Source organism: Eurosta solidaginis, chromosome 1 (assembly GCF_040869045.1).
Source record: "Eurosta solidaginis isolate ZX-2024a chromosome 1, ASM4086904v1, whole genome shotgun sequence".
Classification (NCBI taxonomy): Eukaryota; Metazoa; Arthropoda; class Insecta; order Diptera; family Tephritidae; genus Eurosta; species Eurosta solidaginis.
The window spans coordinates 8637922-8665653 of record NC_090319.1 but is presented as its reverse complement, the minus strand read 5'-3'; the positions used below and the strand labels follow the sequence as shown (position 1 = coordinate 8665653).

Genomic DNA, 27732 nt, shown 5'->3' with positions numbered 1-27732 from the left:
TACATTTAAATTTTTTCTACAACTTGCCGGGACAGGACCTGCATGTTTTACGCCGACTCGGAAAGGCATCTGCCATGGAAATGCATTTTCAATGAAAAGCTTTTCATGGCATAGATACAGTCGGAGTGTTTGCTAATGCACTGCCTTGGGATGACAGAGCTTAGATATTATTTCTCTAATTTAAAACTTTGTTCTAAAGATTTCGGTTTTGCCTTTGCCAGCTTTGAACCCTTGGCCTATGATGTAGTAGGCAAAGCAAGCTGTCATTATTTATATATTTAATTCGTTTGTTATTAAAGGGGCACGCCCATTTATTATGGAAACTCCACAAATCCACGCATGGTCGGTACTATTTAACAATACATCAATCTTCGTCTAACTCGATCTCTGTTTCAGCTACTTTCTCCTTCCTTCTTAACTCCAGTTCTTTTGATTTTTCCCATCCCTTAGTCCCAGTCCCAATTCCTGTCCCAGCCCAAGAGGGTTGTATCTATTCTGAATTAAATTTTGAATGCTGTTTCCTAAAAAATAAAAACAAAAAATGTTCTCCAAATAAAATTATAGGAATAGTAGTTTAAAAAAACTAAAAAAAACGCTTTTATAGCGCTCTTTCGTAGATGTGCCATGCATCCACTTCTATCATTAATAAAGGAATGCGTTTTTCGCATTATGTGCAAGGTTTCAAATCGATGGCCATTTGGGGTGGTCATAAGTTCAATTGACCTTATGTCCGTTAAGCTTATGTCACCCCACCATTACATTATTGCATTGTCGTCGAGCCTTGATACGTGTGCAAAGTTTCAATCAAACTTATGGCCATTCAAAGTGGTAATAAGGCCAATTGACCTTATGGCCGTTGACCTTATGTCACCACACCATCACATTAATGCATTGTCTTCGAGCCTTGATACGTGTGCAAAGTTTCAATTAAACTTATGGTCATTCAAAGTGGTAATAAAGCTAATTGACCTTATGGCCATTGACCTTATGTCACCACACCATCACATTAATGCATTGTCATCGAGCATTGATACGTGTGCAAAATTTCAATCAAACTTATGGCCATTCAAAGTGGTAATAAGGCCAATTGACCTTATGGCCGTTGACCTTATGTCACCACACCATCACATTAATGCATTGTTATCGGTCCTTGATACATATCCAAAGTTTCAAATTAATCAGACTTCTAGAAACCGGTGCAAATTAAGCTCAAAAATTTCGTTACATACATGCATATATAGATACAGGCCAAGCTAATAAAAGCGTGTTAAAAATAGAAAATATCCGATTTTACAAGAGAGTTTTATATATAAGATTTCCATTAAGTAATTTTATTAGGAATTTACTTTAGAATTCTTCAAGCTTATGAATATATTGAAGCCCCATTTACAATTGCAGATTCTATTTACGGGTCTACATTTTTTTATCTACAGGATTCCATGGAATTCATGTATTAATATTTGAAAAGCATCCTCAATTGCATTGTTTGGATAGAGAATCTTCGAATATTGTACACTTTTCACTTATAGATCAGACCCTGGGCCCCCTTTCCGAAAATAAAGGAAGTACCCCTATACCAATTTTCAATTGTCAGTCTAAAACATCCTCAAATCTCATTTAACACACACACAAAATTTTACCAACATTGTTCCAACATTAGTATATACACATTTACATACATGCACACAAATATGTAAGGCGATAACTTCCGAAGATATTTTAGGCCGAGCTTCTCTTCCAATTTGCGTCGTGCTCCTCTTAATGTTTCTTACGAATTGGCGGGACGGGCCCTACTCCTTGTATGCCGACTCCGAACGCCATCTACAAGGCAGATGAGTTTTCACTGAGACATTTTCATGGCAGAAATACCTCGGAGTGCTTGCCAAACACTGCCGAAGACCGACTCCGCTTAGAAAAATTTTCTTCTAATTGAAAAACCTTGTTTCTCAAATTTAGTGTTGCTTTTCCCGGGGCTTGAACCCAGGATTTTCGGTGTGGAAGGCGAAGTACGCTACCATCACACCACGGCGGCATACAAACATAACAAAAATAGAAGCGCTAATTCAATTTTTTTGATAGGTTTTTTTGGAATATGTACATACATCCCACTGAAAGCAAGTTTGCTCTTATAAATCACAGTGAACATACACACGAACTGCATTTTCAACCTGTGATTTTTGTGTCACATTTTTTAGAATTTCACTCTCATCAATTAAATTTTAATTTCACTTCAAAGAGAATAGCTCGTTAAAATTTATAAAGCCTTTCCAGCGCCTAAACGAGCAACAATTCCGCATTTTCTTTTTAGTCTATAATCACTGTCATATTTTTTTGCGGGGTATGTATGAAGTTGCACTACCCCATAATTTCTACTAGCATGTGTTGCATGCAAGAAATTATTGACAAATGATTTATGATGCCTGATTGACATTTAGCACTTATTTCATTGGCGTTGGGAAAGCAGCAGCTGAATTGGCCGAGCGAAGGTGACTGAAGTTCACTAAATGATTATACATTTTTATTTTAAGTGGTTGTAATTCTTTTTTTATTGTTTCGCATTTACTTGCCTTTGGGCATAACACCGCTCGTTTGAAAGATTAACATTCCACCTAACTTTGAACTTTCAATTTTTTTTCTAAATTAAATCTCCAAAGCTTTAATATCATACTTGATACCACAAAAAATCCTTAGGGCATTGCTCATTTTAGTCCTGAAATAATTGACACTGAAAACAAGTCGATAATTTTGTATACTCAGCTGAGCAGAGCTCACAGAGTATATTAACTTTGTTCGCATAACTGTACCCCGTAACAGCATAAACTAATCGAGATAAATATTAGCCATGTCCGTGCGTCCGTCTGTCCGTAAACACGATAACTTTAGTAAATTTTGAGGTATCTTAATGAAATTTGGTATGAAGGTCCCTGGACACTCACCTCAGATCGTTATTTAAAATGAACGAAATCGGATTATAATCACGCCCACTTTTTAGATATCGAAAATTTCGAAAAACCGAAAAAGTGCGATAATTCATCACCAAAGACGGATAAAGCGATGAAACTTGGTAGGTGGGTTGACCTTATAACGCAGAATAGAAAAGTAATAAAATTTTGGACAATGGGCGTGACACCGCCCACTTTTAAAAGAAGGTAATTTAAAAGTTTTGCAAGCTGTAATTTGGCAGTCGTTGATGATATCATGACGAAATTTGGCAGGAACGTTACTCCTATTACTATAAAAAATAAATAAAATAAAAATATATGTGTGCTAAATAAACATTTGCAAAATCGGATAACGAACACGCCCACTTTCAAAACAAAAATTTTTTAAAGTCAAAATTCAACAAAAAATTGAATATCTTTACAGTATATAAGTAAATTATGTCAACATTCATCTCCAGTAATGATATTGTGCCACAAAATACAAAAATAAAAGAAAATTTCAAAATGGGCGTGGATCCGCCCTTTTTCATTTAATTTGTCTAGAATACCTTTAATGCCATAAATCGAACAAAAATTTACCAATCCTTGCGAAATTTGGTAAGGGCATGGCTTCTATGACGATAACTGCTTTCTGTGAAAAGGGGCGAAATCGGTTGAAACCACGCCCAGTTTTTATACACAGTCGACCGTCTGTCCTTCCGCTCGGCCGTTAACACGATAACTTGAGCAAAAATCGATATATCTTTACTAAACTTAGTTCACGTACTTATCTGAACTCACTTTATCTTGGTAATAAAAATGGGGGAAATCCGACTATGACGACGCCCACTTTTTCGATATCGAAAATTTTGGAAAAAGAAAAAAATGTCTTAATTCTATACCAAATACGAAAAAAGGGATAAAAAATGGTGATTGGATTGGTTGTTTGACGCAAAATAAAACTTCAAAAAGAACTTTGTAAAATTGGTGTGACACCTACCATATTAAGTAGAAGAAAATGAAAAGTTCTGCGGGGCGAAATCAAAAGTGTTTGGAATCTTGGCAGGAATACCGTTCGTGTTATTACATATATAAATAAATTAACGGTACCCGACAAATGATGTTCTGGGTCACCCTGGTCCACATTTTGGTCGATATCTCGAAAACGCCTTCACATATACAACTACCACCACTCCCTTTTAAAACTCTCATTAATACCTTTAATTTGCTACCAGTATCGTACAAACAAATTCTAGAATCACCTCTGGTCCACCTTTATGGCGATATCTCTAAAAGGTGTCCACCTTTGGAACTATGGCCTACTCTCTTTTAAAATACTTTTTAATACCTTCCATTTGAGACCCATGTCATAAAAACACATTCCAGGGTTACCCTAGGTTAATTTTCCTACATGGTTATTTTCCCTTATTTTGTCTCCAAAGCTCTCAGCTGAGTATGTAACGTTCGGTTACACCCGAACTTAGCCTTCCTTACTTGTCTTTTCTTTTTTTTTGCAATTGCACTTTTTCAAGGATGGCACTCACAATCATTATAAAAGCTTTACTGGTTTTTGCTTACTACTCCATTAATCAACAAACAGTGGTTTGCATAAAAAAAAAAACAAAAACTATACAGCAACTACTCATTCACATACTCATTCATATATTATTGTATTCATTATTTGTTCAACTTAACATCGAGTGTGTGTGTGAACATCGTGCTTTTGTGCTCATTGAAGCTGCAAATTTATTTGATATGCGATAAAAATCATCATCATTGCATAATAAATAATAGATGAGTATGTTAACGTGTATACGTGAAATATATATATGAATAAATGTTTGCATTTGTCTATGTACATATGTACATATGAACAGACGGCATGATATCATGAATGAATGAATTCGAATGAAATGAAAAATGGCTAAATGCAAAATAATGCGCCGCGAAGTATGCCAAGCAAACAAAAGGTGTTGGCGCCGCTTGTGGTTCAATTGTTTTGACAAATATTTCATGACATATGATGTCGTTTGCTGTTGTTTTTTTTTTTTTTTTTTTTTTTTTTTTTTGTTGGAAGGCAAATGTATGTAAATGGATGATGCTGAATACTTTCCTGATATGACTATCAGCTTATACTTTAGTTAAGTCTGAAAATATTAAACAGGAGCTTTCAAAAAAAAATTGGAAAAAAATCTCGTATCTGCATATGCTCATGCAAAGAAGTAAGAATCGAACATGAGAAAATTATACGATAACAGGCACGGTGCGATATTAGGTAACATGGCTGGTGCACGATTAAACAATGTTATAACTGGACGTTTTTCTTAGACGGTCAATAGCTAGACTTTGAAATACAGAACATAGAATACATTTTGAGTTAATAATGGCAGCAGGGTCTAGACATCGGTTGGGACATAATATTTTGGAGCTGCACTTGAACCACCTTCGTGCTAGTCAGTATTTTCAAGTTCCTCATTCTTGAAGAAGTTTTCATGCGGAGTTACATGTCATAAAGAGAGAGAGAGCTGGCATGCCCCAAAATAACTTTAGTATATTAAACAACTTATCACTTGAAGATAAAAAAGTCAAAGCTTTAAATTATGTTATGGTTCAAGCAGTGAAAGTTCTAACGTTTGAAAAACAAATTGAAGTGAAATTAATGAATAAATGGTATGATCGCGAGTTAACTGATCTAAACAGAAAAATAGTCTCTATAAAAGTAGTCAAATGTGTGGTGACTGGAGGCAGTACAAAAGCCTTAACAGACACTACAAAAAACTAATTAAGATTAAGAAAAACAGGTACCTGGAAAGTAAAATCTTGGCTAATAGAAAAAACAATAAGATTATGTGGAAATATTTAAAAGACACAGTTAATTTAAAAAAAGAGAAAACTCCGATAACAAAAATGGAAATAAATAACATAATATACAGCGATGAAAGAGACATAGCAAATAAACTCAATCAATTTTTCGTGAACAGTATACAAAATATTAATAATGAGATTGAAATAGTGGGAAATAACTTTAACCATGATTATACTGTACATACATACTTCGAGTTCACGGAAGTGACAGCTGATACTGTAGCAAAAGTTGTTAAACAGTTTAAACACAAGATAGGTGGCAAGAAACTTTTGACGGATGGTGTTGTAAAAGACTCAGTTGAATACACAGGGTACTTTTATGCTGATATAATTAATGAGAGCTAAAGAACTGCTACCATGCCAGATTGTTGGAAACTTACTACGGTAACGCCAGTTTATTAAGTCAAAAATACCATAAAATCGAATGAAATGCGACCAATAAATACATTGCCAGCAGATGAGAAAATCATCGAATTAATTGTAAAAGAGCAGCTGCAAGAATACATTGAATTAAATAAAATTGTAAGTTCGAAGCAATCAGGTTTTCGAAAAAAACACTCATGTGAGACGGTTTTAAATTCAATTGTTTTTGAGTGGAAAAATCAACTAAATGAAAGAAACTACGTAATTGCGGTATTTTTGGACCTAAAACAATCTTTCAAAACTGTATCTCACCAAATTATAATGGATAAACTGTATAGTATCGCCATAAGAGACAAAGCGCTGGACTGGTTTATAAGATATTTCTCCAACCGACGTCAACAAACATTAATTAATGGTACTTCTATATCAAGTGAAGAAGCTGTAATATCGGCCTTCCACAAGGATCGATACTTGCACCAATACTTTTTAAAATATATATAAATGACATAGTCAAAACAGTAAACCATTGTGATATCAAATTGTTTGCAGATGGTACCCTTATTATGATAAGCGATAAAAATCTCAATGTAGCTATTGAAAAAATGCAATCAGATTTAGATAGTGTATATCTCTGGATGTGCCAAAATAAATTAAAGATAAATGCTGATAAGACCAAATATATGATCTTAAGTAGAACACTTATTAGTAATACAAATGAACTAAAAATCGGGAACTGCAAAATTATGGAAGTAGATAAAATAAAATACCTAGGTATAGTTATTGATAATAAAGTGAAATTCGAGGATCATGTAAACGACTTGAAACAAGAGATTGCAAAAAAGATAGGCTTTTTATACAGATCATGTAAATTTGTTTCAAAAAAGCATAAAATTTTTGTATATAGAACAATCGTGGAACCTGATTTTAATTACTGCCCTACCATATTGTTTTTAGTGGCAGATAGTGTGATAGACAGTTTACAAAAAATGCAAAATAAAGCGATGAGGTTTATTCTAAAGAAAAAATACGATACTCCGACAAGAGAAATGCTAAACGAATTGCAATAGCTTAGTGTAAAAAAGCGGATCCTTTTCTTTGTGATGATTTTTATTTTTAATATTAACAAGTAAGGAAGGCTAAGTTCGGGTGTAACCGAACATTACATACTCAGTTGAGAGCTATGGAGACAAAATAAGGAAAATCACCATGTAGGAAAATGAACCTAGGGTAACCCTGGAATGTGGTTTTATGACATGTGTATCAAATGGAAGGTATTAAAGAGTATTTTAAGAGAGAGTAGGCCATAGTTCTATGGATGGACGCCATTTAGGGATATCGCCATAAAGGTGGACCAGGGCTGACTCTAGAATGTGTTTGTACGATATGGGTATCAAATGAAAGGTGATAATGAGTATTTTAAAAGGGAATGGGCTTTAGTTCTATAGGTGAACGCCTTTTCGAGAAATCGCCATAAAGGTGGACCAGGGGTGACTCTAGAATATGTTTGTACGATATGGGTATCAAATGAAAGCTGTTAATGAGTATTTTGAAAAGGAGTGATCCTTAGTTCCATAGGTGGACGCCGTTTCGAGATATCGCCATAAAGGTGGACCAGGGGTGTCTCTAGTTGTACGATATGGGAATCAAATGAAAGGTGTTACTGAGCATTTTAAGAGGGAGTGGGCATTAGGTCTATAGGTGGACGCCTTTTCGAAATGTCGCCATTAGGGTGGGCCAGGGGTGACTCTAGAATGTGTTTGTATGATATAGGTATCAAATGAAAGATGGTAATGAGTATTTTAAAAGGGAGTAATCCTTAGTTCTATAGGTGGACGCCTTTTCGAGATATCGCCATAAAGGTGGACCAAGGGTGACTCTAGAATGTTTGTACGATATGGGTATCAAACGAAAGGTGCTACTGAGCATTTTAAGAGGGAGTGGGCATGAGGTCTATAGGTGGCCGCCTTTTCGAGATATCGTCATTAGGGTGGGTCAGGGGTGACTCTAGAATGTTTGTACGATATGGGTATCAAACGAAAGGTGTTACTGAGCATTTTAAGAGGGAGTGGGCATTAGGTCTATAGGTGGACGCCTTTTCGAGATATCGCCATTAGGGTGGGCCAGGGGTGACTCTAGAATGTTTGTACGATATGGGTATCAAACGAAAGGTGTTACTGAGCATTTTAAGAGGGAGTGGGCATTAGGTCTATAGGTGGACGCCTTTTCGAGATATCGCCATTAGGGTGGGCCAGGGGTGACTCTAGAATGTTTTTGTACGATATGGGTATCAAATGAAAGGTGGTAATGAGTATTTTAAAAGGGAGTAATCCTTAGTTCTATAGGTGGACGCCTTTTCGAGATATCGCCATAAAGGTGGACCAAGGGTGACTCTAGAATGTTTGTACGATATGGGTATCAAACGAAAGGTGTTACTGAGCATTTTAAGAGGGAGTGGGCATTAGGTCTATAGGTGGACGCCTTTTCGAGATATCGCCATTAGGGTGGGCCAGGGGTGACTCTTGATTGTTTTTGTACGATGTGGGTATCAAATGAAAGGTGGTAATGAGTATTTTAAAAGGGAGTAATCCTTAGTTCTATAGGTGGACGCCTTTTCGAGATATCGCCATAAAGGTGGACCAAGGGTGACTCTAGAATGTTTGTACGATATGGGTATCAAACGAAAGGTGTTACTGAGCATTTTAAGAGGGAGTGGGCATTATGTCTATAGGTGGACGCCTTTTCGAGATATCGCCATTAGGGTGGGCCAGGGGTGACTCTTGATTGTTTTTGTACGATGTGGGTATCAAATGAAAGGTGGTAATGAGTATTTTAAAAGGGAGTAATCCTTAGTTCTATAGGTGGACGCCTTTTCGAGATATCGCCATAAAGGTGGACCAAGGGTGACTCTAGAATGTTTGTACGATATGGGTATCAAACGAAAGGTGTTACTGAGCATTTTAAGATGGAGTGGGCATTAGGTCTATAGGTGGACGCCTTTTCGAGATATCGCCATTAGGGTGGGCCAGGGGTGACTCTAGAATGTTTGTACGATATGGGTATCAAACGAAAGGTGTTACTGAGCATTTTAAGAGGGAGTGGGCATTAGGTCTATAGGTGGACGCCTTTTCGAGATATGGCCATTAGGGTGGGCCAGGGGTGACTCTAGAATGTTTGTACGATATGGGTATCAAACGAAAGGTGTTACTGAGCATTTTAAGAGGGAGTGGACATTAGGTATATAGGTGGACGCCTTTTCGAGATATCGCCATTAGGGTGGGCCAGGGGTGACTCTAGAATGTTTGTACGATATGGGTATCAAACGAAAGGTGTTACTGAGCATTTTAAGAGGGAGTGGGCATTAAGTCTATAGGTGGACGCCTTTTCGAGATATCGGCATTAGGGTGGGCCAGGGTGACTCTAGAATGTGTTTGTACGATATGGATATCAAATTAAAAGTATTAATGAGGGTTTTAAAAGCGAGTGGCCCTTAGATGTATATGTGAAGGCGTGGTGGACCAGGTGATCCAGAAAATCATCTGTCGGGTACTGCTAATTTATTTATATATGCAATACCACTAACAGTATTCCTGCCAAGATTCCAAGGGCTGTTGATTTCGCCTTGTAGAACTTTTTCATTTACTTCTACTTAATATGGTAGGTGTCACACCCATTTTACAAAGTTTTTTCCAAAGTTATATTTTGCGTCAATAAACCAATCCAGTTACCATGTTTCATCCGTTTTTTCTTAGTTGGTATAGAATTATGGCATTTTTTTCATTTTTCGTAATTTTCGATATCGATAAAGTGGGCGTGGTTATGGTCGGATTTCGGCCATTTTTTATACCAAGATAAAGTGAGTTCAGGTAAGTACGTGGGCTAAGTTTAGTTAAGATATATCGGTTTTTGCTCAAGTTATTGTGTTAACGGCCGAGCGGAAGGACAGACGGTGGACTGTGTATAAAAATTGGGCGTGGCTTCCACCGATTTCGCCCATTTTCACAGAGAACAGTTACCGTCACAGAATCTATGCTCCTACCAAATTTGAGAAGGATTGTTGAATTTTTGTTCGACTTATGGCATTAAAAGTTTTCTAGACAAACTAAATGAAAATGGGCGGAGCCACGCCCATTTTGAAATTTTCTTTTATTTTTGTATTTTGTTGCATCATATCATTACTGGAGTTGAATTTTGACTTAATTTACTTATATACAGTAAATATATTAAATTTTTTGTTAAAATTAGAATTAAAAAATTTTTTTTTTAAAAAGTGGGCGTGTTTTTCATCCAATTTTGCTAATTTTTATTTAGCACATATATAGTAATAGTAGTAACGTTCCTGCCAAATTTCATCATGACATCTTCAACGACTGCCAAATTACAGCTTGCAAAACTTTTAAATTACCTTCTTGTAAAAGTGGGCGGTGCCACGCCCATTGTCCAAAATCTTACTAATTTTCTATTCTGCGTCATAACATCAATCCATCTACCAAGTTTCATCGCTTTAACCGCCTTTGGTAATGAATTATCGCATTTTTTCGGTTTTTCGAAATTTTCGATATCGAAAAAGTGGGCGTGGTTATAGTCCGATATCGTTCATTTTAAATAGCGATCTGAGATGAGTGCTCAGGAACCTACATACCAAATTTCATCAAAATACCTCAAAATTTACTCAAGTTATCGTGTTAACGGACGGACGGACGGACGGACGGACATGGCTCAATCAAATTTTTTTTCGATCCTGATTAATTTGATATATGGAAGTCTATATCTATCTCGATTCCTTTATATATGTACAACCAACCGTTATCCAATCAAACTTAATATACTCTGTGAGCTCTGCTCAACTGAGTATAAAAAGGTAATCTGCCAGAGTATTTGAGCAACAATATTGTATATCAAAGAGACGTTCACAATATTAATACGAGAAATAAAAATAGCTTCAGACTTCCGCTCTTTACAACGGAAAGAAGACAGCTTAACTTGTTTTATAAAGGTCTAAAAAGATTTAATGAGCTTCCTGTAGAAATTAGAAACTGTGAAGACTTAAATATGTTTAAAAATAAATTATACTTATATTGTCGCACAACTGTGATACGATAGAGATTTCATATTACATGTGAAAAGTTTATATGTTGTAAATCTAGGCATAAAAGCTGTAATAATAATAATAAATAAATAAATAAATAAATAAATAAATAAATAAATAGTACAGTCTTATAAACGGGCTTAATGAATTTTGTTGATAGCCAGGCTGCTTTAAAGTAATGGGAATACAATTCAAACGCATACTATAAGAAGCTGTCCACTTTTCTTGGGATTTCGGCCATATCAAATAACCAGGGGAATGAAATTTTCTGAAATAGATGTAATGGTCCTTAATTTTGCTCCTTAACCCCAAAAATGAGATCCTTAAGAACGTCATTGTGGTACCTACTGAGGAAAATTGCAACTTACTGGCTTTAGACTAACCGGAAACTTAACTTTATATTGCCATATTTAGTTGGGGAAGGCAGGAGCTTCTTTAAAATTAAATAAATCTACAGTGAAAGTCTTTTAGAGTCACGGTTGATTGCTTTTTATTACTATTTTTCGAAGTAGGAAGCTGCAGAAGCTGTCAGGACAATGAAGAAAGAATTCGTTTCAGCAATTTCTCGACAATGCCCGCAACTGTAAACAAGGCCACTCTTACTTCTGGGTGCAGGGTTTTAGACAATAAGGAAGTTGGAGCCTTCAGTACTCCTTAAGTTCATGTGGGACAACTGGTTTCTTAAATACTCATTAGAAAGCAGCTGGTTCGACGAATGTGCCCCCCAAGCAGCAACAACCGAGGGCATTTAGAGTGAGAAAAATATCTCTCAGTGAAAGTATGCGGAGTTGCACTATTTAAAATCAGAGCTTTTCGGTTTAAACCACGTTCTATGATGATGCGAGTTTCTAAGGTTTGAGGCCACACACCTTTAATGTCCGACTCTTAACAGAGATAAGTCCATTACGTTACTCATTGGTATACTAAGGAACAATCAAATCATGGCAGCCTAGGCTTAAATGAGCAATTAAAAAGTTAACACAAAAGCACTCCCCGAAGATTAATAGGGCATTAGGAATATGGGCAGTTTAATTTCAAATAAAAAATCAGCAGATTCAGGTGCAAGCACCTTCTGGACTCATCACTGAGAGTAAGGCAAATACAGTCGCGCCTAAAAGTTAGCTAACCCCCAGCTGAATTTTAAAAAATGTCTCATGCAAAATTGGATGTCTTTGAAGAGTCTTCGTTTAAATAACTTTTTTCTGCTAAAATAAGATACCGCTTGCTATTTCTAAACTATTTGAGCGCTAATCAAGAACTTAATATATAAGTGCAGTGTATTTATTCATAAATTAGCCTAGTCCTAAATATGCTACATGATTTTCGCACAGACCATATGAGTTGTACTATTAGTGTGTATTGCATACTTCTGGGCGCCACATCTAATATGTTCAACAAAAACACTGCTACTGAACCCAAAAAATATTTTTATTTATCCTAATGAGCTGCATGTAAATATTTTTTTCCATTGCAAATCAGAAGCTTTTTCCATTTCAATATTTACCAAATCCAATTTCTTGTATGCTTCCTATTAATAAATATTTGTAAATTATAAAACCTATAACTGCACAACATAACTGTCCACAATCTATTTCTATAAAGGTTCATATATTAGAACGAGTTTGTTTCTTACTAATTCCAATTATTTTGCATATTTCATATAATTCCAGGAATTAATTGCTTTCAACGATTCTCAGAACAGCCAAAGTACACTGAAGTAAATCCGGGTCAGGACGCTTTATTGACCTGCAAAGTAATCGACAAGCGTGGCACATGTTCATGGCAGAAGGATAACAAGGTAATTAATTATTTATTTAGAAGACAAAGTATAATATATGTTGGCTTTTATTTATCGTTGGTAAATATTAAATTTTCAAAGTTACGAGTTTGATGTTTTGTCGATAATTGAGAGCATATTCGAGGCCTTTTGTAAGCTGAATCGTATTTTCCAGCAGAATATCTAACGCAGTTTTGGACAAATGCGATCCCTCTCACGCATACAAGTTCTACAACGTCCTATAGGGACCCATTTCAGCGAAAGAAGTTTATAAAAGGCGGTGCTTAAAAAATTTTCCAAATATTACGCATTCAAGCAAGCATACGAATCACCAATGTTCTGTTAGCTAAAGTTATGTCAAAGACAGCTTTGGTGCAGCTCAAGAAAAAGCTGTGTCGGCGACCCTGCTACGAGTACACGGCTCGCTTTAAACAAAATCTTCTCTTGCTTTAATTGCTTTGATGTCCCCTAATGGATGTAATGCGCAATTTTGTCAGCTCAGATGACAACGTCGAATCTGCTCTAATTTCAGATGAAGAAAGAAAAAAATCAGTCATGAGTATGAAGTACTCATAAAATTGGATCTCTAAGCATACAGCTCAGCTCGCACAGGGATTGTTATTATCAGAGATAACTTTACCAAAAAAAAAACTTATTTTGAAAAGAGCTTAGTCGAATTTTGGTCAAGCCTTTGAATTGGTGCGCATTTTTTGTGATGTTGACACCATGCACCATGTCATCAATGCCAAGGCCTGCGTCAACTCAATGAGTTGGCACTGTAACGCCAAGCGAGCTTTTGACGCTGCTTAGCAGTTAGTTGTTGTTAGTTTATGGCGTTACATGAGCCATTGAGCCGATGCGTGTGTGTATATTTTTTGTTGTGATTTGGACTATTGTGTAGCACTCTTCTATCTAAAACTCCATCTCCAAAAGTTTCTAAAATAGTATCCAGTACGCAGAAAAGCATGCAACATTTATTACCATATTGTCACAAGTAATAACAGCCTAACTGTTATGATTTTACTTAAGACTTAACCGGTTATTCCTTAAGACCACATGGTATTAAATGTTGCATGCTTTTCTGGCACTTGATACTTTTTTAAAGATTTTTGGCAATGGATAGGGCTGACTACATTCACAACGGCAGTGTAGCCGCCACATCTGTCATATTATTTTTACTTATATTCTTATGAGTGTCGTTATTTTCGGCGCGACAGAGCAGCACGACAATCAATCACGAAAGCTGTTGTAGCCAGATTAAACCTAATTCTATTTTTGGGAAGCGACAGCGAGTGGCGTCCTTTTTATTTTGTCAATTAAAACTAAAATAGAAGTAAACAACAGATAATAAAAGCTAAAATCATTCTTTTTGACGTTTTTTAAACATAATTAATATTTTTTTCTAAATTTTTCGCTACTGTTTGTTGTAATTTATTTTGGTGGCTGCCGCTTTCAAAGTAATCAAGAAGCCAATGCTTGGCTACGGTTGTCGTCAAGCTTTGCTTTTTTGTGGTTGTGGTCTGTAGACGACGTGTTCAATGTGATCAGCTCTGATGGCGATCATAACAGGCAGAGTTAATTATGGGTAATAACCGAATAGTGTTGTTAACAGATTAATTGTTTGTTAACAGAACAGCTGTCAAAAGGTGTCCCTCCCAAAGGTTTAAGCAGTCATAAGTGAAGCGAGTTGATGGGTTGCCGGCCTTTAAAGAGTTTTTACTAGTCTGCTGTTACTGGTGCCATACTGTCCCAATGGTGTCACGAAATAGTGTGTCAGCACAATTAACTCCACCCTCTGCTGTGTAACAGCGCAGAATTACACAGCCTTACTTTTTACCGGTAACAACCGATACCGACATATAAGTTTGTTATCGACTTATTATCATTAGCGATTTATTGTCGTCGAGTTATCGGCTAGTTATCGCCGAGTCATTCTCTTCGGTTTGCTTTCCTATCGGCATGGTATCGACGGATAATAGACGTGCCATTGATTTCATATTAAAATTTTGGGGGTATCTGTTTTATAACAAACCGTCGAGTCGTTGATAATCGATAGCACTGCGAGAAGACATCAACCTCCCGACAAATTTTGGTTCGTTTAAGCCCAACAATAACTGTTTGAAAACGTATCGATAGGTACTCGATGGATATTTGATAATAAATCGAGAACTTTTCGATATCAAATCGACAACTCTTCGGCAAAAATCAGTAACTCATCAATAACCTTTTTTACCGACAGCAAATTTATAAGACTATCGAAATCGATTACTTATCAATTACAATCCGTTACTAAACGTTATCGAACGCCAGCTTATTTCTTTGGCAACTAGCAGTAACAACCTTAGCCAAGTGAGATCATGAAAATGAGGTTAATAATCATTACAAAAATGTTTCATAGATGTTGCTTAAAAACTTATTTTGGATGTCCCAAAATCAGAAACTTGATTCCATCCACCAAATTAAACACTAAAAATATTATACTGAAAAGTTCCAAAAATTTGTTGTTGCTTGGGTTGCTACAGATTTAGCATATTCAGTGTTATCAAACAAAAATGAAATATATTATTTTTGTATTTAATCCCTTAAGAGCAGTAAAATTCATGTTAGACGTAAAATAATGTGTGGCTTTTTTCATTCAGCCTCAATTAAAGCAAAGAAAATGATTTTGTCATGCTACACGACGCAAGCAAACTACAAATTTTTCGTATACTTTCTTACATATGTACATATGTATGTATGTCACATCTGAGTAAATAAACCTTACACATCTGCTGTAGATAGCTGCTGAAGTAATTACTTGCTGCACACACTTTTCATACTACAAATGCAACAACAACCAACAAACGATCAAAATATCAACACAAACACTAAATTCCATAGCACACATTTACATATACATACATATAAAGCATAATGATAGAGAAAGCCATAACACTATGAAAATAATCATAATAAAGACTTGTTCAAATTAAGCTCAGCTGTATGAAGCGTCAGCAAATTGCAATCAAGATAGAAAAACAAAAACGAGCGAGAATTTACTGACGCACATTTGTTAGCTTTTAGTATACATTTTGACATAATATTATTTTGTTTGTAAAAGTATATACCTAAATAAAAACAAGGGTATATTTGGGATCGGTGCACGTTCAAATGTGCATAGTCACATCAATATTAGGACGATATGTGTAAAACAAATAAATAGCTGTATTATAACTGAGTATTTTTGGTTAAAAATCATTGCTTTCCATAAATTGTATACAAAATAGCTTCGAATAGAAGCTCATGAATGGCCAGCGACTTTTTTGGAGTATGTCACTTTTTAATCACTAACGCAATCGATTAGCGACAATTTTTATACCGGTGAGCCATTGTGAGCGAAATTTTTGTTACTGTTGACTACCAAAGTGTATTTTTTATCACAATCTTTAGCCAAACAAGTTATTTTTTTAATATCGGTGATTTTTTAAGCAAGTGATTTTTTGTCACAAGTGGCTTTTTAATGAAAATGCGGCTATTTTATAGCGTTTAGCGCCGAACTGACATTTTTGTATTTGATTACCAAATAAGTGACATGTTGTTGTTGTTGAATTAACGATAAAAACACTTCCCGAAGCTTTTAGGGACTGTTATGGATGTTAATAGTCCATTGGCGGATACTGATCCGATACGTTCGGGTAACAAAACACCATCTCGGAAACGCTTAATATGACCACAATAAACCTTCCAGGCCATTCCGTTTACTTGTCGCTATTGACAGTGACTACTGTCGAAAAAATAATTGTTGGAAGCGATAAATGCCGAAAAGAATTTTTGAATTGGGTGTTGAATAAGTGACTTTTTCATCAGTGATCTTTATTGTTAATGTGACTTTTATCACTAGGAGTTTTTTGCTAACTGTTCCATAATATTCACTTCTCCAAAATCACTTACTTACAAAGAACAGAATTTTATGTATAAAACTAACCTAAGAGTTTATTTGTAAATGCCGGCCGAATAAGGCAGTGTTTTTATAAATTATCCTTGTTATTTATTATTGTTTTTCTGTCATTAGTGACCCCTAATGGAGCAATGATTATGATGTAACAAATTTCTTCTAGGAAGCTATCAATGGCGAGGTGAAGTTTTTGTAAGTGGAAACTTTTTACAACCGGCGAATCTTTACAAACAAGTGACCTCTTCATCACTAGTGACTTTTTAATGAGAACAATGATTATTCCGAAACAAAGCGATGTATGCCGAAGTAAAAAATAAATTAAAAATATTTGGCGCGGCTTACATTGCATTTTCTCTGAGAAGATTCCATTAAAGAAATACACTCGAAATGATTACCAAACCGTATCGGAAGGGCCAGCCCGCTTAGAAATTTGTTTTCTAATTGAAAAAACTGTTTACTAAATTTTTGATGCTGCTTCATCTGGGCCTTATTCACAGGACCTCCGCTGGGTGGTCAGAGCAAGCTACCACGGTTGCTAGAGTAACTTTTCTGCAAATTGTGACTGAATTAGTTCCAAAATAATCCCGAAATCCTTTCGTGAAGTTCCCAAAATGATTCTAAGCTAATATCAAAAACAATCCATCCAATATTCCAGCGTGACCCAGAAATAAGCAGCTTGAAGGATCCAAGTGATTCCATAATTCTGCCAAAGTCATTCCAAAAACAAGTAAAGGTGTCTAAGTTCGGGTGTAAACGAACATTATATACTCAGCGTGCGCTTCAATTGCGTATTTCATTTCAGATAAATTACTTTTCTACATACGACGTGGCACCGCCCGTTTAAAAGAAAAATGTCTCCCCATTTTCTCTTACAATAAAACTTGATAAGTGAAATATCATTGATTCAAAACTCTTTTTTCTAAGTTATAGCTTCTTATTCTAGTCTACCACTCTTTTAAACTTGCTTTATATCTAAGCTGCCGTGGCCTTTAACCGTTCTCTTCCATTTTTCTAGAAATATTTCTTGTATAGGGAAAATTTGTGTACCCAATTTTATTAAGATCCGTTAATTTTTCTTCGAATTATGGCCCCGAAACATAGACAATTGCTTAGTCATAAAAGGGGCGGTGGCACGCACATTTTTTAAAATTTGAATTTTTTCCTATTTATTGTTATAAATCCATTTGAGAAATGAAATACCATTGTTATAAAGCTCTTTTTTGCAAAAATAAAGCTTATTTAATTGGTCCACTACCCTTTTGAAAATCTTTTATATAAAAGTGGGTGTGGTCTTTAACCGATTTCGAAAATTTTTCTTCAAAGCATTCCTTATATTAATGGCAACCTCTTGCCGAATTTTGTTACGATAGGTTCAACGATTTTTGATTTACGATTAATAAAAATAAATAAATGTAAGGCGCGATAACCTCCGAAGAGATCTAAGGCCGAGCTTCTCTTCCAATTTGCGTCGTGCTCCTCTTGATTTGTCCCTACAAATTGGCCGGACGGGACCTACATGTTTTATGCCGACTCCGAACGGCATCTGCGAGGCAGATGAGTTTTCACTGAGAGCTTTTCATGGCAGAAATACACCCGGAGCGCTTGCCAGACACTGCCGAGGGACGACCCCGCTTAGAAAAATTTTCTTCTAATTGAAAAATCTTATTTCTAAAATTTCGATGTTGCTTTGGCCGGGAGTTGAACCCAGGGCATACGGTGTGATAGGCGGAGCACGCTACCATCACACCACGGTGGCCGCGATTATAATATTTTTAAATTTGATTTTATCACAAGTGGGCGGTGCCACGCCCACGTCAAATTTCAACATTCTAGGTGTATTATTTACTAAATAATCAGGTTTTTTGTTTTTCCCAAAATGTTATATATATAAAAAGTGGGCGTGGTTATCATCCGATTTCGCTCGTTTTCAATAACAATCTATTCTGGGCTCAGATAAGCTCGTGTACCAAATTTGGTGAAGATATCTCAACATTTACTCAAGTTATCGTGTTAACGGGCAGATCAATCAGAATCAAATTTTTTTTCGATACTTATGATTTTGATATATGGAAGTCTATATCTATCTCTATTCCTTTATACCTGTACAACCAACCGTTATCCAATCAAAGTTAATATACTCTGTGTGCAAAACACGCTGAGTATAATAATATCTTACTTTGGCATCGTGGTAATCGTCAGTTTCATACTTGTGTGTTATCTTACGTACTCTAGCTGCAGACTGCTACCAATGGTTTGTACACAAGCAGACATATATAACTATTTATATTCACACAACTCATTTGTTCCAAAAAATATACAACATGCCTTTAAATGGAAGCCAATGAATAACAAGTATAAAGAAGCTAAACTGCTAGTACATCTCCACGTTTTGTGGTATGAAGCGCCTGCTCAGCGCATGGTACACCTGGGCGTATGAGTAATATTATTCGTACATACAATAAGTATAATGCACACAGTATTGAAATGTAGACTAAAATAAGCGTATGTATGTTTGTGTAACGTATGTATATGTAGGTATGTACATGTAAAACAGTTGTAGTTCCATAGTTGTATATTAAGAGCTTCGTTCATACAAGTTTCTATTTCCCATTTCATACAGTGCAGGCAGGTATACGTTTCATACGAAATGTTGATCAAATATTTGTAACTTGTTGTTGCTGCGGCTGTGGTTGTGGCTATTACATACAAATACATAATAGTCACTGCTGTTTTTATTGTAATTGCTCTTCTAAAAATATACTATTTGCACTTTTTAACACAAACATGTCTGATGTTCTATGTGTGAATGGCCTAAATGTAAAAAAAGCAGAAGACTGGAGCACAAAAAAAATACGTGAAAAGCCAAAATAATCACAAATCGGTACACTGAAATGATTAAAATGTATGCTAGCTTAATGGCATCCGACAGAGGTTACTCTGGAGTCTGATGTGAGTAAGATAGATCAAGAATATGAGATTACGTATCAATTCGAATCAAAAGTTTACTTTTAGTTAGTTCAATACTATCCATTCATGACTCAAGCGTATCCTCAGCTCCACTCCACTCTTGGCACAATGTTTAACTTGAAATCAATCACCCAACTATATTTGCTATTTAAGGCATAAATACTTGACGTTCCTGAGGCATTCAGGATGGTATCGTATTTATATCCGGCAAACGACTGGTCTGAGTGGGAATATTAGTTTGCACTCTCAGTGTTAATTTGGATGCGATTTTCGTTCCAGTCCTCATTTTCACTGTTGCCCTGGTAGGAGATAAAGTACTTATCCTAACTGAAGTCCTCCTTTTGTTAAAGTTAGTGTTTTAATTTGGTTGTGGTTTGAATTTCCATTTTCGGACTTGGTTTCGATAGCTGTTTTGGTTTTTGTTTCGATCTTCTTCCCCCTTTAGCATTACCTGCAGGACATAAATACCTATATTTGGTTGATTGTGCATATATAAGGGGCCAACCAATTACAGTAATCATTTTCATCCCGGGCTGCGGTGTCTATTTTCTGTATAGTTTCGGTAATATTGCCAGTTTCTTTTCCTCATTTGATAACAGTTTTAGCTCCAACATATTCCAATTTCGATATCGGTTCTAATTCAATTTGGAATCTGGTTTCGGTTTTCATTTCCACCCTGGTAGTGGGAGTTTCTAGTTCCGATTTTTAAGCTGATTTTTGGTGCATCTCTTGTTACCGTTCCGGTACCCGTTTTGACTGAAGTTCAGTTCTTGTTTGCTACTTAGTATCAGTTTCAACTATGGATCTTTTCTGTGTAATGTGTTCTGTTGCAGTTTAATACAGCTTGAGGTGCTGGTTTCCATTCCACTTACGTTCTGCTACCAATAGCTCAGGACTAAGTTTAGGATATGATTTGAGGTACAGCTCTGATTCCAGATTCTTTTTTTTCTAATTTCCCTTTCCTTATTCGTTTAAGTTTGGCTCTTGGTTTTGGTTCCAGTACTGTGGACTCGGCTTTAATTTCTGTTTTGTTATATTTCTCGCTTCAAGCTTGATTTTACTGAAGATAATATAACAAGAAGAAAATGTGCCCCTCGTTTAAATGTACACACAGTAGAGATTTCAAAAATTTCTTTTTTATGGGTTGCGAAATTTTATTTGCAATATTTTTCTAAAATTGCAACTTTATTTTACTCCATGCATTGTGAAATGTTTTAGCGTACAGCTCTGAACGTAGCGTACAGTGTAGGTTTTGGTTTTGGTCTTACTTGGGCCAGTTCTTATTTCGGTTGCAGTTCCGGAATTAGCTGTGACTTTGGCTTCCGGAGCAATTTTGGCCAATGGGGCAAATTTTTCCGTGAGAACTTAAATTTCTCTCTATTACGAAACGACGGTCGTTAGGCCTCATAGACGAATTGCTAGTGTATTTTAACTATGCTGAATAATGACAAAATATTATTTGTAAATTGCTTTCGCCTTCCTGGTTGACATAAAGTAAGAAACGTAAAAGCCGAACGAAAATGATAAAGAATGCCATTGCTATAGAAAACATTTGGAGGCGAATCGTTCGTTTGAGCTATCGTTCGCAATACAGAATGAAACCCGAAGTTTAATTTAAATTTTAATTTGTTCATCGAAATAAAATATGTTCCCAACTGAAAGCTGGCAAAATTTCCAAAAAAAGACACAAAAACAACATCCAAACTAAACAAACTGTCAATGCAAATACAAATAAAAAAATTGCAAGAGCAGTACACACCCTAAATTTTCCTGAACTTCAGTAGCTAACAAAATTTGAAATTTCAAAATGAACTGTTATATCAAAGCATCTACAAAATGTTCAAAACACATGGAGGGTGACATCTTATCAGACAAAAGATTTAAGAGAGAGAAAACAAAAATAAACAGCAAAAAAATAAAAAAAAATTCAACATACAAAGTGTACACAATAGCCATCTATCGCTAGCAAAATGTATGTGAAGTATTTGTCACTAGACGCCCTTCCGGTTAAATGTTTTGTTCATTCATTGCATACAAACGGCCAGCCATTGCTTGGATGCCACCCGCACACATGTCATACGAAGTTTCAGGAATGCGTTTTTTGGAAATGGGTACCTTCAGTAAACGCAGCTACTAATCCACCGTTGAGTGATCACTTCCTGAAAGGAATGCTGAGTATTTAATATTGAGCTACTCAGTGGTTTAGAATTTTATGTCAAACTACTTAACGCAAGCCTTCTACGGAAGATTCACTAAACATGTTTATCGCCATTGTGAGTTGTTGGTTATGTATGTATATAATTTTAATGAATTTATTCAAGAGGTCTTTTTCCTTAAAATGTAAAATAATTATTTCATACAATAGTTCGCTCAATTTTTCCTTCAAGAAACAAAATGTCTATCAAGCAACTGAACTCAACATGTTTACAACGTATCAACATAACTGGAGTTCGCTGAAAGCTCCCAATATTACTTAGGGCCTGTGTATGAGTTAATATTCAAAATATCTAATGTATTTTCATACTTCATACATATCATCTATGCAAGTTTTTGTACATTTGTGTTTGTATTTACAGCTGCGTTTTTATGCACTAAAATGTGCACCGAAACAGATCATTAATGCCTTGTTCTACTTGTCCTTTTACACACAAGCGCACACACACACATACACATACTCTCTACCGAATTGCTTTGAAGTGCAATTTTTGTCTTGTTCTTTTGTTGTTTTTCAAAATTGTAACCATTTTTTGACGAGCTATCTTTTATTGTTAACATGCCGTTTTGTTATTGTTTTTATATCGTTTCTAGAGCATCAAAGTATTGTTTTGTGTTTATTGTCGTTCAGTTTTTTGTTATTGTTTCACTTGTTATTGCTAACATTCAAGAGATAGTACTCATGTATGTGGCTGCAACATGTGCTTTAGTGAAGTTAGAGCCACAACCATAACGATGTATGCGTATGTATATATGTGTATTGGTATATAAATAATTACATATATGTGTGCATATTAAACCGTTTGCAGGAATGGTCGTAATAAATGCTCAATTTGGTATCCCCCAGCAGAGCTACGAGGAGGATGATTTAATTGTTTAAAGAGGAAGTCTGGAGAAGTCCTTCTGCCAAGAGAAAGCCTCAGGAAAATGAGGTGAAAGAGAGTCATCATGCCAGAGGAAAACATTACAATCACAGATATATTGTAGCAATATACCCAAAAGATCCTTTTTATGAATTCAGACAAACAGAAGAACAAAATTACTGTTGGCACTTCACTCCTCGCATCTGAGTCAAGGAGTGGTTGCTTTTAAGGCATGCATATCTCCTCAAGCGAGTCGAAGGGACGCTGTCCTTGTCCGTGTCAACCTTCTCTAAAGTAATGACGACGTGCGAATGACTAAGATATTTTTCCCCCGCCGCCCTGCCAGGTGTAGAAGGGCTTACTACCTCCTCTCAATTGTAACTTGAAAAACATGTGCCTTTTAAAGTCCGAACGGTCTAGCGCTTCCCATCTGACCCTCCTCTATTTGCAGTTTTCTATATAGCATGCCAGCACTACTGCGAGTCTTGCGCTTTATTTTTTTAAGATCACCATCTAATATCCCTAAAAATATGGCAGCTACGGAACGTAAGCCCTGAACTTCCGTAGCTCCTGCGCACTGTATACATTTTTGGCCCCAATACCTCTGCTGCCTTATACCTTGGCTGCACTAAGCTCAAAAATTACAGTCCCAAACTAGTTTAGTTGTAACATCTGAATGTTTCTATTATGGAGCGATTGAGACTGCAGAGCGAATTCCCCTCAAATAAAGACCACCCTAATATCTATGCATAGAATAATAAGCATATGTATGATTGTATGTATAAGTGCAAGGATAGTTTTTTTCGTGCTACTGCTTTTATATGAATGTGTTTCCGCCAAGTGCTTTTCAATGCAATAACTGTCACCTCAACTGCCACTTTGTTGCCATGTACAAGTGACAACGAATAAAATTTAAAAGGTCTTCGCGCACTTTTCTCTGCTTCTTCTTTAGTTGAAGTGGTTTCTTGATGCTTTAAATTGATATTTTGTAGTTAGAAAAAATAAGAAATTTGAAAAGTGAAGGGCCATTTCTTTTACATTTTTTCACAGTTTATTCTAACCTGTGGTAGCATTTTTACATTTACACAAAAGTGAGAAAATGAGCTGCATATTTCAAATGTTTTGCGCTACGTAGAAGAAGAGAGAATGTTAAAAGTTTTGGTAGTTACTTTGTTTGCGTTTACTTCTCCATATTAACACTGTGAGCATGGTGTAGAGCAGGGCTGCACGAACACGCCTCAAAGTAGGGTAGAGCTAAAGTTTAAGCTAATCTTGACTGTTTTGTTAAACTGAAATAATGCGTAGTTTAACGTATATTGCATGCAGTTCTTGTTGTTGTAGCAATAAGTACACTCCCCGAGGATTTGGGAATTGCTATCGATGTTTATGGTCTTTTGCCATATTTAGATCAAATACGTTCCGATAACAAACGCTATTAAGATAATAGCGCGCCCATCTCGGGAACGATTTAAACTAACCACATTAACCTTCCAGGTAATCCCCCCTCTCACTCCTACTTCCATGAGGAACTAGGGGTCTCCAGATCTTCGGAATCTGTGGGCAGAGATTGCGAAAGCCGTGATGCTATAAATATCTTTAATACGCTTAACAAATCTTTGAATTTCAATTATTTTGTATTTCATATGCCAGTGAGATCTTCTGATCTCCTGGGGTTAATTTTTCCTAGCATGGTGCAATAAGCATATATTTATTAAGCAAATTATTCTGTAGCAACGTCCATCAGTATAAGTGACATTACCTATCAGTCATTTTCGTAGGAGATTACAGTTTTCAGTTGATGAAAAAGCTAGTTTCTGTATGTACAAGTTAATAGCAAGTATTGGAAGTGGCATGACATACGCCCAAGAGGCATAGCCTCAAGTTTTTTTCTTAGGACTATTGCACTGTTGTCTTAATACCACCTGAAAAGACGGGTGTCAGTGCGTACAAATAACATTTATTTTTATTGTTTGGCATAAAACAGGTTATATATGTACATACACTTCCACTTGATGCAGTTCCAAAAGGCATAGCCAAAATTTTTACTTGGGATTATTTCACCACTACTGCAATGACATAATCCCAAGTAAAAACTTGGGGCTATACAAACTGATATTTTTGTCGTGTCTCACTTTGCATCTCACTTTGCGATATACAATAAGTCATTTTTCTTTAATTTAACTCCGCCAAATTGACTTTTGAGTGAGGGGTATTGGAAGTTTCACAAAGATTGTCTATTACTTTAAAGAAGTATTAAAAGAGAGATACGAAAATCTTCATATCTGCTACTAACAATTGATTATGGTTATAACAACTGTAAAGTAATTATAAATCAAAAACACCGTAAAATGTAACTGTTTTCAAGATCAGATGTATCTTAAGCGTTAGATAGGCAAATAAACCGTTGAAATCTTGGTAGGCTTTTCTGCCGCGGCTTTCAATCAACTTTACCAAAATATTTGGTTTCACATTCACAAAAATTGAGACACGTTGGTATGAAATTTGTGCGGTTGTTAGTTTGGCTTCTCTAGGTGGCGCCAAAGTTGTCACAGTAATGACAAGTGATATGGGAGTGACATATCCAACTGACATTATTATTGTTTCTACTACGCTTCACATTTGTATAGATGCACAAAAATAATTAAACTCTGTGGAGTGAGCATAGATTTTATGTAAAGATTTGCAAAAAAATTATTGAAAGGAAAAAAGCTTACGCTTATGTTTGAAGAAATTTTTAATTAAGTTTTGAAGTTGCAAAAAAAAGTACATAAAAATAGATTTATTTTTAATCGATATATACATTCATTGTGCATATTTATACGAATATTTTCTTATTACTTACTGAATATAGCAGTGGCAATTTATGGCAAATCCTTCTTTTTTGAATTTTCAGTAATTTAAGAAAAAGTTCTATGAATTTTGTAATTGAAACAACCACTCATTAAAATATATTCGAAAAATGTCAAAAATATGAGAAAATGATAAAAAAAATGTTTCCGAAAATAGTCTGGAAATGATTCCGTTTACGAAGTAATCTACGCTTGGTCCTGAAACTTCCCTAAAAATGCATCGGAATAATATCAAAGTAATCCTTAAAATAATACTGAATTGTTGCGGAAGTTATCGCAAAACGCTTACGAAATGATTCCACACTACCCCTTAAATGGGTCAAGTATAAACGATACTAAATTCCCTTTAAAACTTCATCGGCATCCGTCAATCCGATACGCATGGAAAGGCGGCACCTACGCAATTTGTATGTTTTGCATTTCACAATAAAAATATTTTCACAGTACATCACGAATTAAATTGTGGTGGCACATATGAAATTTTTATAAAACTTTGAATGAATGCCTTTTATGAATTGGTAGAGAAAAATTTTATTTGCATTCCACACCAAAAAGCAGCTTAAATTTAATAGTCATAGCAACCACAAATAGTTTATGCCATCTAAAGCTCTAAGCGCCACATTTTAAAACGAAAATTATTTTCAAATTATGATCTCGTGGAAATTTGTATTGGAATATAAAATTATTATGTGCTGCAAGAGGGCAAGTAATTAGGTAACAAATATAAATGCAAACAAATTAAATAAATGTTAATATTTTGCAAATTCATTGAATTCTATTCAAATGGTGTTTGTGGAGTCCCAAGTTGTGCATTGCCCACCTTTTCATTATTTTTCCGGCCTCGGTCTAACCGACATATGTCAGTCGTATTCCTTTTTTAAGTCGAATGAACTCAAACTAAAAAACTGTTCTTGGGGAAACAATTTTCGGAATAGTGCCAATTTATAAAAATTAGCCCTCAAACGATCTTCAAGAGTCCAGAGACGATCTTGAATCGATCCTCAAAATAATACCGATTACTCGCTACACTCAAAAAAGCTGTTCCTCAGGATATGAAAAATGAGAGTGATTTTTCATACAAAAATTTTTTCTTCAATTTAGTATAAGGGTTTTTTATATGTTGTGCATTTCCCACATATCCCCGTTATATTCCAGGTTTGGGTCGAATGAACTCAGATTAAGAACTGTGAGAAAATCCCGTAGTAGTTCCAAAATCCTATATTTGTTCCGAATTTATCCCTAGATATTCCAAAAATGATCTTGAACAAATACCCTAAATAAGTAATACAGTACTGATTCCCACCCTCAAAAAAAAGTTCTTCAGAACATAGAAAATGGGTGTAATTTTTCGTGAAAAAAATTGTTTCCTCAAAACAGCACATTTCAGTACATATAGGACAAGTTTCCTTGTTTTGATGTATTTAAGAAAGAACTCCTATGGTTTAAAATTATTCCCATCTTTCAAAAAAAGTTTCGAATGTACAAAGTTAAAATTTATCCCGAAAAAAAATCCGAAGTCGCCCCAAGGTATCTTCCAAAATAACTATTTAAAAATTTATTTAATCTTAAAAAAACAACCGCTAAGATACCGCACATATTTTCAAAACGGTCGCAAATAATCCCGAAAACAAAACCGAGTTAGTCCCGAAATTATCCTCAAAATAGCACCGAATTATTCCCAAACCTATTTCAAAATTACCACAAAAACAATACCGAGATGGTCTGAAAATTTTCAGAAAATAGTCTAAATTATCCTAAAAAAATTGTTTCGGCGTGATACCAAAAACAGTTCCAATATGATCCGGGAACAGCATCTATAACTTTTTTACAATCCATGGTTGGTACTTAAATGAGATTTCAATGGCTAACATGATTAAGGTCACAAGTTTTATG

General features: G+C 35.5%; 1 protein-coding gene across 5 annotated transcripts in view; it reads left to right on the top strand.

The window, feature by feature from the left end:
* Positions 1-27732, top strand: part of LOC137248457 (irregular chiasm C-roughest protein-like) — a 614955-nt gene that overhangs the window by 378302 nt on the left and 208921 nt on the right. For all 5 annotated transcript variants that reach the window (XM_067779403.1, XM_067779390.1, XM_067779396.1 and 2 more), the window contains exon 3: positions 12906-13033. In XM_067779403.1, coding sequence (XP_067635504.1) covers positions 12906-13033 — 128 coding nt within the window. The remainder of the gene's footprint in view (positions 1-12905; positions 13034-27732) is intronic.